The 13,756-nt window shown below is 37.3% G+C and overlaps 1 protein-coding gene across 5 annotated transcripts; it reads right to left on the bottom strand.

Moving 5' to 3' along the window:
• Positions 1-2,450: 2,450 nt before the first annotated feature.
• Positions 2,451-13,756, bottom strand: LOC103433624 (SAC3 family protein A). Of its 5 annotated transcripts, none has more exons than XR_011582956.1 (14): positions 13,350-13,756; positions 13,139-13,210; positions 11,840-12,682; positions 10,774-11,406; positions 9,582-9,683; positions 6,513-6,628; positions 5,942-6,119; positions 5,214-5,708; positions 4,952-5,092; positions 4,557-4,616; positions 4,098-4,194; positions 3,362-3,495; positions 3,033-3,268; positions 2,451-2,878 (listed from the first exon to the last, which is right to left on the bottom strand). XR_011582956.1 is itself a non-coding variant. In XM_008371896.4 (14 exons), the coding sequence occupies exons 2-14, from the start codon at positions 13,196-13,198 to the stop codon at positions 2,780-2,782; spliced, it is 3,228 nt and encodes a 1,075-aa protein (XP_008370118.3). In that variant the 5' UTR covers positions 13,199-13,210; positions 13,350-13,756; the 3' UTR covers positions 2,451-2,779. The 5 variants fall into 5 exon arrangements, 3 of the variants coding, with proteins under 3 accessions (XP_008370118.3, XP_017188355.3, XP_028956634.2); XR_011582957.1 differs by having other exon boundaries at positions 5,942-6,116; XM_008371896.4 differs by having other exon boundaries at positions 4,098-4,228.

Raw genomic sequence — 13,756 nt, 5'->3', positions numbered from 1 at the left:
GAACTCTATGGTCTCAACCCAACTCAAACAAATCTCAAGGCTAAGACCATTGAGACTATTTGACATCGCATTTTGTCATCAAATTGTAAATATGAATGATTGGATCAGTTTGATTGTTTGTTTTAAACGTGAATTGATTATGTGGTACAGATTTCACAGTCTAACGATATAATTATTATTTTGACAAAAATAAATATAATAAAAGAACATTTACTCACTTTGGTACCATTTAATAGCATAATTTATGTGGAAAATTATACCAACACCAAAACCAATTTGCCACTTGAAAAGAATACTGAACCAATTTGCTATTTCAATCAAAACTTTGTTACAATGTTTGGCCTACTAATTATGTTTTCCATTTTATAAGTTGCATGAGCTTTGACATGTGGACTTCTAAAAAGAGTGTAAGAATATTTCAAACGCCAAAATATCCTTTAAATAATTCAGAGATGAATCATGCACAACTCTTTAAATAAGAGAATATAAAAATTTGATAAAATACTCGTACCTTATTTGATTAAAAGCATTCACCACATTAAAATTCCTTCAACACATTCACCTAACCCAAAACCTAGCAGCCCAAGTGGTTCCCGCCACCCGATGGCCTCCATACCAAACGGATTAGGATTTTTCTCCCCTCCCTTTCTGTTTACTAGCATATGGGCGCACACAAAGTGTGTCAAAAAAAATTATTTTTGTTTTTGAAATAGAAGGAGAGAGGAAGAGAGTGATAGAGAATGTGGGATTGGGACGTTTTTTTTTTTTTTAATTAGAGATATGTTAGGATTACATGTAGGTGAGGTTTTGTAAAAAAAAAAATAGCAAAATTTGGTTGTGTGAAATTACATTTCTGTTCATATTTCTTATTCATGTTCTATTTTAATTAGAGGGTTAAATTGGTAATTTCATAGAATTTTGATTGATAATGAGAGTTTTATTAATTAGTAGAGATTTAAATAGTTGCGATCAAATGACGTCAAAATTTTATTTTGAAACTTTTATAAAGAGAAGGATAAAAAAAAGTGTGAACGGAGGAGAGAGGGAGAGAATTAGAATGAGAGAGAATCTGAATCATACTCCATACTCAAAATACCCAAAACAAATTGATAAAATCTAAAAAAAGTATTTATTTTATTATTTAATTAAAATTTAAAAAAAAAATCCGGAGAGCATTCCTCGTCCTAAACAGAAAGCAGACGGCTCCACGAGATGAACCTTTTCAGCAGCAAAATAATGGTGACAATGCCACCATCCTCCCTGCAACTCCCCAACCCATTCCCGCTCGCGTCCTCATCGACAAAAACCCACTCGCGCAAACCTTTCTTCTCCTTCGCAAAAAGATTAATAAACTGGCGAATCGCAGTTCTGGGTCTAACGGCGTTGCTTCTGGTGGAGCTGGCAACGGGGAAGAGCGTGTTGAAGTATCATACGCCGTCATTTGGGCTGGTTCAGGTTTACTTTGTGGCGGCGGTTGCGGCGGTGTATATTAAGTATGAGAAGGAGAAGGTGAGTGTGTGGCCTCAGTCTGCTCCGCCCAAAGAGGGAACAGAAATTAAATTATATATGTGATTATTCTAGTATTAAATTCTAATCAATTTTGATTTGTTTTTGTAATGCAAATTCAACCCTTGATTATAAGATTATACTTTTGAGTCATTCAAATGAGAAAAATGCTCGGTAGGGAAACCATCTTTTTAGATCATAAAACAGTTCCGCTAATCATAGCACACATTACAACCATATAAACGTTTATGGGTTCTCTCAAGATTTTTTACGTACAGCTCAAGGAATAGGGAAAAAAAATTCACCATTTATCGAGTCATGTAAGCATTTTTTTATAGAACATTTAAGTTGCAAAACCCAAAAATATATTTTAAAAAAAATGCTAGCGAGGCCTGAAACATAGGTAGAACAGAATTCACTTCTGCATAGTTTTGAAGAAGTTCAAAATACAAACAAGTGGTGGATTGTCCGTAATTAGGGCATTCTTTACCGCCCTGTGTCAAGAATTTAAAGTGCGAGAAAAATGCCGACGTAAATAGCTTAGCGTCCATTATAATGAAAAAAATAATGCTAGAGAAACTAAAATTTTAAATTAAATTTGCAAATCACATTATGTATCATCAATAAGAAATAAAATCAATAGCACTTATTCCTGAGTTTGTCAACTGTCAATCACTTTAGTCTTTTTGTAAAAAAAAAATCCATTAAATAAGAAGAAAATGATAAAAATACTTTTAATTTTTGTCAAATCATTTTGATCATTGTTTATCGCAAGCATTTTGGTTATTTTTTGCGTACTTATTTAACAAAGTTCTTCCAAAAAAACCAAAATAATTAATGGTTTAAAAGCTCAGAGACCACTTCTATTCGACTTCAAATTTCAGAGACCAAAATAAAGAGTGATGACAATCTATGACTATTTTGGCTAAAATACCAAAATAATATACTCAAAAGTACAGATTAATCTCATAAAATAATTTCTAAAATTTCTTATTCTTTCTTCTCTGTGTATTTACCATATTCTATCCTTGCCCAAAAAAGAAAGAATGGATATTACATATTACCCAACTCGGATTCCTTTTTCATCAAATATTCCAATTACACAACACTAACCTATCTTTTCTTTTTCCTTTCTCTAATGTTACAGGGAACCCCGAATGCCCTACGAGTCTGGGAAGTTGCCCGCTCGTTTCTTCCGCATTAAATTCTGAAGGCAGCATCTTCTTCCACCGCTCTCTGAGACTCGAAATAAAATCGGGTACTAACAAATTCGCTATAAAGGTGTCCTTGTCAAAAAATCGTTAACTGCGAGAGTGGCATCTCCGTGGGACACCGCATCAGTCTCCGGCATGTAAAGACTTGAGGACGTAGGCTGCACATCAAACATAACCATTTCAAGCCACTGTCTATATAGCAATTGCCACCAAGTAGACATCAAACAGCTAATGCGCAATTCAATCGAAAATAAATTTAGCACAGGGAATGTGTATATCCGTGTGAGCAAAATTTGTGTAATTAAAATCTACCTTTGTATCAAGCTGCATTTCTCCGCTGTTATCAACAGTGAGGCATGCACCGTGTACTTTCAACCATTCAATGCATTCGTCCAATCCCTCTGAATCCTTCTCCTCACTTTCCTCGTTTGTGGGTGTACTGGTGGTAAATCCCAGAATTTGAGCAACATAAGGAACAGGTATCGTAGGCCGATATGATCTGCAGATGCAGCTCACTGCCTTATACCGCATCTTTTCAACATAGAGATCTGCAGAAGGAAGAGTTATTATACAATAATCCATTTTTATATTTTTTATAATCCAAAATGTAAAAGATAATTTCATTTGAAAGAGATGCGCACCCATAAGGCAGGTGCTCAAGTTAGGAGCTGTCTTGTAGAGCCTGAAGAACATAACATAATTTCCCGAAGTCACAGCTGAACGAACCGCAAGAGCATGCTTAACAGCTTCATCTCTTTTCGCTTCAGCTGACAAGCTACATTCAACAACGTTGAACAATATATTAAGGGTCATCTCACATGGCTTGATAAACTGGAAGGGGGAAATATCACTTTTGCTCTGCATGCAATAATCGTACTCTACAGTGCAACTAAGAGGCAAAGTTGCAAGAAACAAGTAGTGAAATTCAAGAATCTTAGACCATGCATGGTTTGATTCATATTTCATCAAATATGATCTCTTTTGTGGTGAAAAAGTAATCATTACTATCAAAAATCAGGTGACCAATCATTAATTTCTTAAATTTCGATTCTGCACCAAACTTGTTATCTCACACAATTGGGCAATATAGGACATGTACAATTTATTTCTACTCCATATTTCAAATATAGAATAACATTGTTGATAGTCAAGTAGAAGACAATAAAACATATCTTTGTAACTTTTTAGTGTCCCAATATCTGCCAAATGTGTATTTCCATAAACTAAAGTTCACTACCTATGGTCCTATGGACCCGTTCATGACTCCGAGTTTTTATGGAACTTTAATCAACAAAAAAGAAGAGACCTGAATATATTAATAGTAAGAAGCCACAATATCCATACAAGTAAAGATGACTTTACTTGAGTGTTACTGACCTTGCCATTGATGATACTAGATCTCTGTTATTATTTGAGTGAAGGATAACACAAAGTAAGTTGTATGCAGAGAACTCCATATAGCATCCCTCAATACCTTCAGCATAGAGAGATTTCAACTGTGACGCGCACTGAAAACAACATGAAAGACTCTTATTCGACACCCTAACTTATGAGGAATAAATACCTACAAATATTAAAATTGCGCAACAATATTTGTTTCTTTTTCTTTCTGAAAAAAGGTGCATAAACTTTTAACTGCATCAGATAAATTCGTATCTCAAATAAAAAGTTATAAAGAATTATCAGTTTTGAAGCCAAACTAATCAAATTTATTGATACCCACAGATAATTACCACAACCTCCCTTGGCAAGGTAAAATTTTTCTATTGTCATCTTATCTGAGTCATGCCATAAAGTATTTACAAAATTGTTTTCAACCACACTAAGATCACCAACCTGATTATACTCGGGCAGGTCCCCAACTTCCACTGCTAAGCGAGCATGGGTTTCGTACACCTGGCCATGAAATTAGGCAGAATGAATGACAAACTGATGAGAACATAACTCATACAAAGATTTGGTTCGGTAGTTGAAAACGAAAGATAATATTACAGATAACATAATTAAACTTCAGCAAAAGTTTAAATGCTGTATTAGGATGTAAAGAAGCAAATGCTAAAAATTATGGGTGATCAAAGTGACTCTAATTAGCCGAAAAGACCTGGTTAAGTTGATTTAAGTAGTCAACAGTCAGTTTTGAAAGATATGGTAGTCAGTCAGCAGAAAAAGGGTAAATAAACTAGAGTCCATATGATATAGGATTAATAAAGACCATATGATATCAAATATACCTTTACTGTTAGGTGATTGCGAATTCGTTGCACAGTCAAATCCTGACGAATGGACTTCAACTGATCACATTTATATAGGTAATTCTTTTGAGAATTTTGTACCATAAGCAGAGCTTTTTCAAGAACATCCTCTGGCCTTACCTGTCAGGTAGAACAGATTCTTTAGCAGATTAGTTACATCACACATCAAATTCACCAGTTCATTTGATTTATTTAACTAGAATGTTCATAGAAAAGAAAGATATGAGATAGAGATTCTTACAGTGGCAGGATCAGGAGCGGAGGTGAGGCGCAAATAACGTTTCTCAATCTCCTGGCAGGTGCCCTTAACAGTAAGAGAATCCCAGTCGATGTCCTCAACTGCCCTGCTGCCACCATCTTCAAAATTTTTGCTAAGCACCAAGGCAGTAGCCCTTCTGGCATACAAGTTTCCACCACCAGCTTTTTTTGGTTTGAAGTGATTATTTTGTGCCCGATGTCCTTGCACTCTTTCAAAACGCCTAGAGCGATTTTCACGTCTCTTTCTTTCCTCGGGTGAATCCTCAAGGCCCATTGCTCCAGTGTAATATGCGGTTAAACTTTGTTCCTTGTCACTATCACTAGATGCATCATCGTTCTCAACCGTACTTAAAACATAAGAAAGGCGCTGCTTCTTAAATGGTTTCTGGGTTATCTTACTTCCATTTTTCGGCTCCTGTGGAGTAAACTTTCCATTACTTGTATTACCATCTTTGAACCCAGCACTCCCCATCCATGGCTGCATGTGTGAACACCACGTTATATAGGGGTAGGCTAGAAATGTTTGACAGCTATTATGCTTGAATCATGTATATTCCAGATAATGCAAGTAAAAATGAAATATGCATCCATACATAAAATTAAAAAAAAAAAAAAATATATATATATATATATATATATGTATTTAAGATTAAGACAATTGGGTTTCCTTCCCAAGAATAAATAAAAAAGACGGGTTGACAAAATAATTACCTTTCTTTGCTTATCATTGACATTCATCCAAGAAAATTTTAAACTGTCATTGTTGACAGATGCCGGTTTCTCAACTGGCTTCTCCTCTGGTAGAGGTTCCCATCTACTTTTAGATTGTTTATTCGGACTTCTTTTGTACTTTGGCAATGACGAAACAAGGTTTGAAGACTGTAAACTGCTGCACAACCAAAGCACTTAAAGGTCAATGGTCTGTACATTGGAATTTAAAACCTTGCAACGAATGTTACTATGGGTGATTCCAGAGAGACCATTTACTTAAACCATATTTTGTAGACCACGTGATGGAGGTTGATGGTTGGAGTCCTTGTTTAATGATTTAAAGATAGAATCAAACCATTAACCGCCACATCATATAATTTATAAAATATGGTCTAAAAAGATGGTCTCCCTAGCATTCTCCTTAAGCTAATCAACCCACATAGAGTAGGTTAGGAAATGTGACAAAATAACAAACCAAAACTGACTAATGGCTGATCACTTTTCATACAGTGGGTACCAAAATATTCATGAATAAATGAGTTCAAGGTGCATAAATGCAATGTAAACATACAAGCCCACGGAGGGAGGCTCTTTATTAACAGCATCTTCATTAGGCAGAGGAAAAATAGGCTCAGTATCCCAGTCCCGTGTGTAAAGCGTTCCATCAGCAGTTGCCTGGGTGATAATCTGAAACGAAAATTAAGTAGTTTTACATACCATATGCATCCCATCTAAAAAACACACACAAAAGCAGCATAGAGGGAAAAAAAAATACTGCATGCTTCATGTCCATGAAACTAACAAAAAGTTAAGCAGCTTAGTAGCATCCCAGAACGCGCATCTGCCTCAATTTGCAAACAGAAGTTCCAAGATATACAGATACTCCAAAAAAGGAAATGTTTCTTGAAACATTGCACTGAGAACTGCGAAGTATAGAGTTAATAAGGAGAAAAAATAGACTATTGAGTGCTTCATGTCCGTGAAACTAACATAGAATTGACCAGCAAGCCAGAAGTGCATCTGCCTCAATTTGCAAACAAAAGTTTCATGACATACAAACCCTTGAAAGCAAAATGCTTCCATGAATTTTGGTTACCACTGTCTCTCCACATCAGGGGGCGTTTGTTAAGGATCGACAAATTTTGGATGCTGTCCTCATTGCAAATGAAGTGGTAGAAGAGATAAGGCAGAAAAAAGAGAAGGGATTGGTGCTCAAGATCGACTTTGAAAAAGCATATGATCATGTTGAATGGAGATTTCTGGAACAAGTACTACAAAGAAAAGGTTTTGGCAATAGATGGAGGAAATGGATGCAGGGATGTTTATGCTCTGCAAATTTTTCTGTTTTGATCAATGGGAGGCCTAGGGGAAAATTTCAAGCTTCAAGAGGACTGAGACAAGGCGACCCACTGTCACCCTTTCTCTTCACCTTAGTAGTCGATGTTTTGAGCAGGTTAATGGAGAAGGCTCAAGAAAATGATCTCATCAAAGGTTTGTGTATCGGGCAAGAAAAGGTGGAGATCTCTCATCTTCAATTTGCCGATGACACCATATTCTTCTTGACGGAAGACGAGGAAGTTTGGAACAACCTATTACAAGTGCTCAACTTATTCTGTTCGGTCTCAGGATTGATAATCAACAAAGCTAAGTGCTTTTTGGCAGGAATAAATTCAGAAAGTGAGAAATTAATCAGGATGGCAGTTTCTTGGGGTTGCGAGGTAGGATGTTGGCCTATAATGTATCTGGGACTTCACCTTGGGGGCAGGCCAAGAGCTATAAGGTTTTGGGATCCAGTGGTAAAAACAATGGAAATAAGACTTCAAAGTTGGAAGAAGGCTTTCCTATCCAAAGGAGGTAGATTAACTCTAATTCAATCAGTCTTGGGAAGCTTGCCGACTTACTATATGTCATTGTTCAAAATTCCTTGCGGGGTAAGAAGACGTCTAGAAAAATTAATGAAAGGGTTTCTCTGGGAAGGCGTGGAGGAAGGTAAGAAAACCCATTTGGTCAAATGGGAGTTAGTTACTAAAAACAAGGAGGAAGGAAGTCTAGGGGTGGGGAATTTGAGGAATCAGAACGAAGCATTATTGGCTAAGTGGTTGTGGAGATTCCCAAGGGAGTCTCATTCCCTATGACACAAGGTGATAAGAAGCAAGTATGGGTTACAAGTTAATGGTTGGAATGCACTTCCTCCAAGGAGGGTTTCAAGTCGTAGCCCATGGAAAGACATTTCGAGTGGTGCTCATCAGTTTCTTAGATGTTGCAAGTTTGAGGTGGGCAATGGAGAGAGGGTGAGGTTTTGGGAGGATGGGTGGTTAGCAGGGGGACCGCTGAAGGAGCAATTCCCCAGATTATTCCTATTATCGAGGAAGCATAATCATAACATCTCCAGCTTTGTGGAAGTTTCGTCAAGTTCCTTGAGTTGGAACTTTGATTTTAGGAGAAATCTGAATGAGATGGAGATAGAAGAGGCGGCCAGCTTATTACAGAAAGTGGAAGTGGTTCACTTGTCTCCATCAAAAATGGATAATAGAAGGTGGAACCTAGAACATTCAGGTTTGTTCACATGCAAATCCTATCGTTCATTACTGAGCAACAATGGGATTGGGCACTATTATCCACCCTACTCTCAGATTTGGAAATCAAAAGCTCCTCCGAAGGTTAAAATACTTGTATGGCTTGTGGCCACTGGGAGTCTCAACACTTGCGACAAAATTCAAAGGAGAAACCCTCTGATGTGTTTATCCCCACATTGGTGTAGTTTATGCAAAGCTAAGGAGGAGAGTGTAAATCACATCTTTCTTCATTGCTCCTACTCGATCCAACTGTGGTGGAAACTGTTTCAGGAGGTTAAAGTAAGTTGGGTCATTCCTAAAGGGTGTTTTGAGCTACTAAGCACCAATTTTAAGGCACTTGGAAAAGGGAAAAAATCCAAAGCTTTGTGGGGTTGCCTGGTATCGGCAATTTTTTGGAATATATGGCTGGAACGCAACAAAAGGATTTTTGAAGACTATACTGGAGTGGGGGCAGAAGTACTTTGGGGGAGAGTAAAATATTGGGCATCTTTTTGGGCTTCGGTTACTAAAGAGTTTAATAATTGCTCTCTATCTCAAATATTGTGGGATTTGTTAGCAGCAGTTAAGTGAGCTAGGTCTAGAATTGGCTGCTGTAGCCAAATCCTATTGGGATTTTCCTTTCTAATTTGTTGGTGGACTTCTTATCCACTTCTGTGTATTTCTCTATTCTTTAATAAAATTGTTTCTTCTCAAAAAAAAAAAAAATGTGTACCATCAGATGAACATTTGTGGAAGACGCAACATGACATTTAATGATAAACTGATGTTCATATATAGGTAATAGTTCTTCAGATAAATATGTGGCAGGTAAGTCATAGAACATGCAGGAGGTTTTGGGTCATGGAAAATCATTGCATTTTGCAAAGACCTCAAGACTCAACTCTTCGCAATAACGTATATAGTGGTTTTATTATCATCACAACCTATTAGATAACAGTTACTAAGGGCGGCTACAATTGATAAAAAAATCCAAAAGTCATGCCAAAAAGTGGAGTTTGCAAGAGTCCATCAACATGTATGATTTCACAGTTGGCAGAGAAAAACTTCCAACCAATTTGGCTTACCTCCGTCATGACAGACTGACATGCAGCCTTTTGCCTATCATCTTTATAGCGAGCCAAAGCCCTTTCGACATAACCACACAGCGACTTGGGAAACATACCAGGCTGAAAACGAAAAAAGATGCATATATAAATAAATTCATATTCATTAGCTACAGCATATAGATTATTGAGTCATGAACTACATACCATTCTCTGCGTAATGTTATGACATACGGGAAGAGGACAAAGACATGCATAACACCCAAAACAGTAAAAACACATTATAGGAAACCATGTTGGTAGGATGCTGCAGAAATCTCCAAACACATTGATTTATCAATTTAAACAATTAAGTATTCAAAATGAATTAAGATGCTAAAAACATGCGGTGCACCTATCAACCACAATCAGAGTCGAGTACCTATAGCTTAATTATAACTGTTCACTAGATTTTGCATCAGTTCTTGGACTTTAAGAGAGGAATGACACTTTATTTCATTACTATCAATTTGTATCAAAACCATATCATAAGGCAAGCCCTGGCAAATTTCAAATCACTCTAGAGGTAATCATCCTCATATTTAGAGGCGTAGGTTCATCTCATGTTATTTATATGTTTGGAATGAACTCTTCAATTAAAAAGTTTCAGAGAAAAGAGAGTTCCTTTTTATACGAAGTTGCAGGAAAGAATTCCCCCATTCTTCTCCACTTATTATTCCAGATATCCTACTAGAAAAACAAGTATTCAAATAAATGTTGAAGTGACAAAATCTTCCCTTTTTATTCTAAATTTTAAGGCCAACTGCCTCACTTTTCCCTTCAAAAAAGCACGCCCATTCCAAAGCCAACTTCTTAATTAATTGCTTATTCATTGTAGGACTATATGCTGCCCCAGCGCTATCAACATTTTGTTTTCTTAAAAGTAGTAGAATGTCAGTATGCTTGCATTTAAAAAGGGTTAGTAAAAGGGATGGCAATTTATGTTATGTTACAATTTAAGAACCATGTATGATTAACATAGCAGAATAGCACACTCGCAACCTAAGAAGAGTATCTTAAGAGGTAACAAACTTCCACTCCAAAGATATTTCTGGAAGAAAAGATGAGAAGCAATGACCATCATATCTTTATTATTTTAGTAGTCAGTCTGGAAAGAAATAACTGGGTATTGATGCTTAAAAAAAAGCAACAATCATCAAAGCAGAAGACATACCTTAAGTAGAGAATCAGCAGTGGCACTGGATGTCACCTTGTCAACCGGCTTTGGCAGTGAAACACTGATATAAGCAGGTTTTGCTGCTGCAGTGGTTGTACAGCTATCCTTGTCAGTTTTTGGTAACCCAAAGGTTGGATTTGAAGTGATTCTAGGGTTTGTTGGAATCTGCAGTTTATTATCTCTTTGTGTACCTATAGGTGGAGCAGGTTTGGAGGGTGATTGGTAAGTATGAGACGCATGGGATGGAACAGGTTGCAAGGGTGACTGATAAGTATGAGACACATGGGATGGAACAGGTTGGGACAGTGATTGATAAGTATGAGACGCATGGGATGGAACAGGTTGTGAGGGTGATTGGTAAGTATGAGACGCATGGGATCGAACAGGTTGCAAGGGTGATTGGTAAGTATGAGACGCATGGGGAACCGGCTGAGAAGCAGGATACTGCATGTTGGGTGCTTGAGAAAATGCAGTTTTCTGGTGATCCTGAAAGCTATCATAAGAAGCCTTTTCATCCATAGGCTTTTGGATGTGTTGTTGCATGGAACTATTGTGGTGAACTTGAGATTGAGAAGTTGGAGCCCCATGATTCCAGTAACCATCATGAGCACCAATAACTACAGCACCAGACTGAGAAGCCAAAAAATAACAAGAAGAATTTTACTAACCAAACATATTTCAACAGCATAGTCATGACTATAGAGATATTCGAATTTAAAATCAGATCAATATCATTAGATAAACCATCAACTGTAGTTGTCAGAAATATCATGGAACTCTATCTAATGATTGGTTTAAAATGTAAAGATTAACTGTAAGCTAAAACAAAACATAAAACAAAAATAAAGGCTATATATGTGATGATGCACAAATCTGAAGTATAACTACAATGTACACCAGCAATAATCTTTGATGACAATATCACTCATTAATGACAGTTTCAATCATATGAATACTAAGACTTGGATCATTAATAGATTTGAACAATGCACCATATCAAGAAGAGCTGGCATATGAGGGCATGGAACGTTTTCAAAAACCCTCCGCGGAAGGAAATTCAAACCTGCACTGATGGCAATTCAGATGGACTGGGTTCTGGCCTCCAAGAAGGAGCATATGAAGGTAGTGGTGGTGGTGGGGGTAGCTGGCTGTCCGAGGTTTGATACCCGGTGGTAGCACCTGGAACCGGACATCCTGCATTGGGTGTACTTGTAACAGAAATGTTCTCAGTACCGGGAGCACAGCTGACTTCTGTTTGACTGTAATAATCTGCCCATTGCTTGTAGTGCTGCTCATAATTTTGTGAAGTTGAAGTCGCAGTAATAGAACTATATGCAGCAGTGGTATCCGGGGTGTACTGTGAATATTGATGAGGCGTATAATTTGCATAATTTCCGTCACTCCAAGCGGTAGTCTGATTATTGTAGCTGCTACTTGAGTAACCTCCAGCTGTCTGATAATCAGCAGGATTGTAGTAAGTGCTTGAATAACTTGCAGACCCAGCATAAGACCCTGTATTCTGAAATGAGGAAAGAGGCTGATAAGGAGCACCTGTATTTTGATATGCTCCTACAGGCTGTGAGTAGGAAGTGTTGGACTGCTGCTGATAGTTGTTATAGTAACCTGGGTACCCTGCGCTTCCATAACCATATGTATCTGAAGAATGTTGGTATGAAGCATAGCTATTGTAATCTTGTGGTGCATTTACTGTTCCCAAACTCGATGTACTACTCCCAGGCGGCTGTGGTTGCTGATCGTATTGATAGGTTGAATGGGAATGAACCCCATTATCTGTCGAGCTATTGTCCGTCCTATGAACGTTCCAGGACGAGGCTTCTGAACCAGCTGTTGAAAGAGGAGGATATGAAGGCGTCTGTCCTTGGTTTGCATTAATATTATACCGATTCTAAAACACAAATAAATGCAAAATTGTGTTAATCATTATTGCCATTCAAAAAGCAATAATCAATTAGTATTAATATATATATATATATATATGAAAAATTATACAGAGTCAACTAAAAAATGGCTATCATAAAATTGGTAGACGTGTCAAGTAAACTGAACGGAATATAACAAATGGAAAATCAGAGACAACAAGCTTAGCATCCACTATAGACGAGCAGTACAGGCCATTTGGTAAGATAATTATTTGCCTAAGAGAACAACACCCAGATAATCCTTTGAGCTATACTAAAAAAACTAAGTTTATTACAGCTAAACTACCAAATGCGGGCGAGGCTATGCTTTATTAAATCACATTCTATATGGCAACAAAATCTGTTTGAAATTGAAATCTCCTGCTGTCAATCAGAATTTAATACAAAAAACGTAACAGAGAAGTGGGCTTAGTAGTAATCACCTCAAGCGAATTCGGGTCCAGTGGAGCTATCGTCTCAGCATTACCTCCTTGATTCATCATATCTTTAGCATCCTGCTACAACAAAATCAAAACAAAAATGAACCAAACAAACAAAATAATCAAACATACTACACAATCCACAGTAAAAATCCCAAAAATCTTCGATAACAAGAATCCAAAACCCTAATTGATTGCCAATTAATATCGGTACCTTCAAACAAAACGCAGGGCATCAACCACGAAACGCAGTTTGACTTACGCGAAAGCTGATAAATGGAATCGGAGGGCGGAGAAAAACCCAGAAAACAGATTGAGATCAACAACAAGAACGAGCAAGAAGAAGCAATAAAAAACAAGAATTTGGATTGAAAAAACCTAATTATCAATACCAAATAGCACGAATGAAATTTATAAAAAGCACGAAAAATTAATAAAAATTATTAGGGGCAGATTGGCGAGAACAGCGATATAGATATGCGGAGAGAAAGGAGGAGGGAGGGAGGGAGGGAGGGTTTGAGGTTCAACGACCGGGGGTCTAGGTTGGGTCGTGTTTGCGGGTTTAGGAGGAGGACTTGGTGTTTGGCGGTTGACCAAGACAGCATAAAAAATAAAAATAAG

The sequence above is a fragment of the Malus domestica genome, chromosome 01 (genome assembly GCF_042453785.1).
Source record: "Malus domestica chromosome 01, GDT2T_hap1".
Lineage (NCBI taxonomy): Eukaryota > Viridiplantae > Streptophyta > Magnoliopsida > Rosales > Rosaceae > Malus > Malus domestica.
This window is presented reverse-complemented; position numbering and strand designations above follow the sequence as displayed.

Bases quoted from the DNA above. Each gene is read 5' to 3' on its own strand.
- LOC103433624 (XM_008371896.4), bottom strand. From the start codon at position 13,198: ATGATGAATCAAGGAGGTAATGCTGAGACGATAGCTCCACTGGACCCG. The intron at 3,496-4,097 runs GTCAGTAACACT...TGTTGAATGTAG, and splicing joins CTAGTATCATCAATGGCAAG to CTTGTCAGCTGAAGCGAAAA. The intron at 3,269-3,361 runs GTGCGCATCTCT...TTCCTTCTGCAG, and splicing joins CTTGAGCACCTGCCTTATGG to ATCTCTATGTTGAAAAGATG.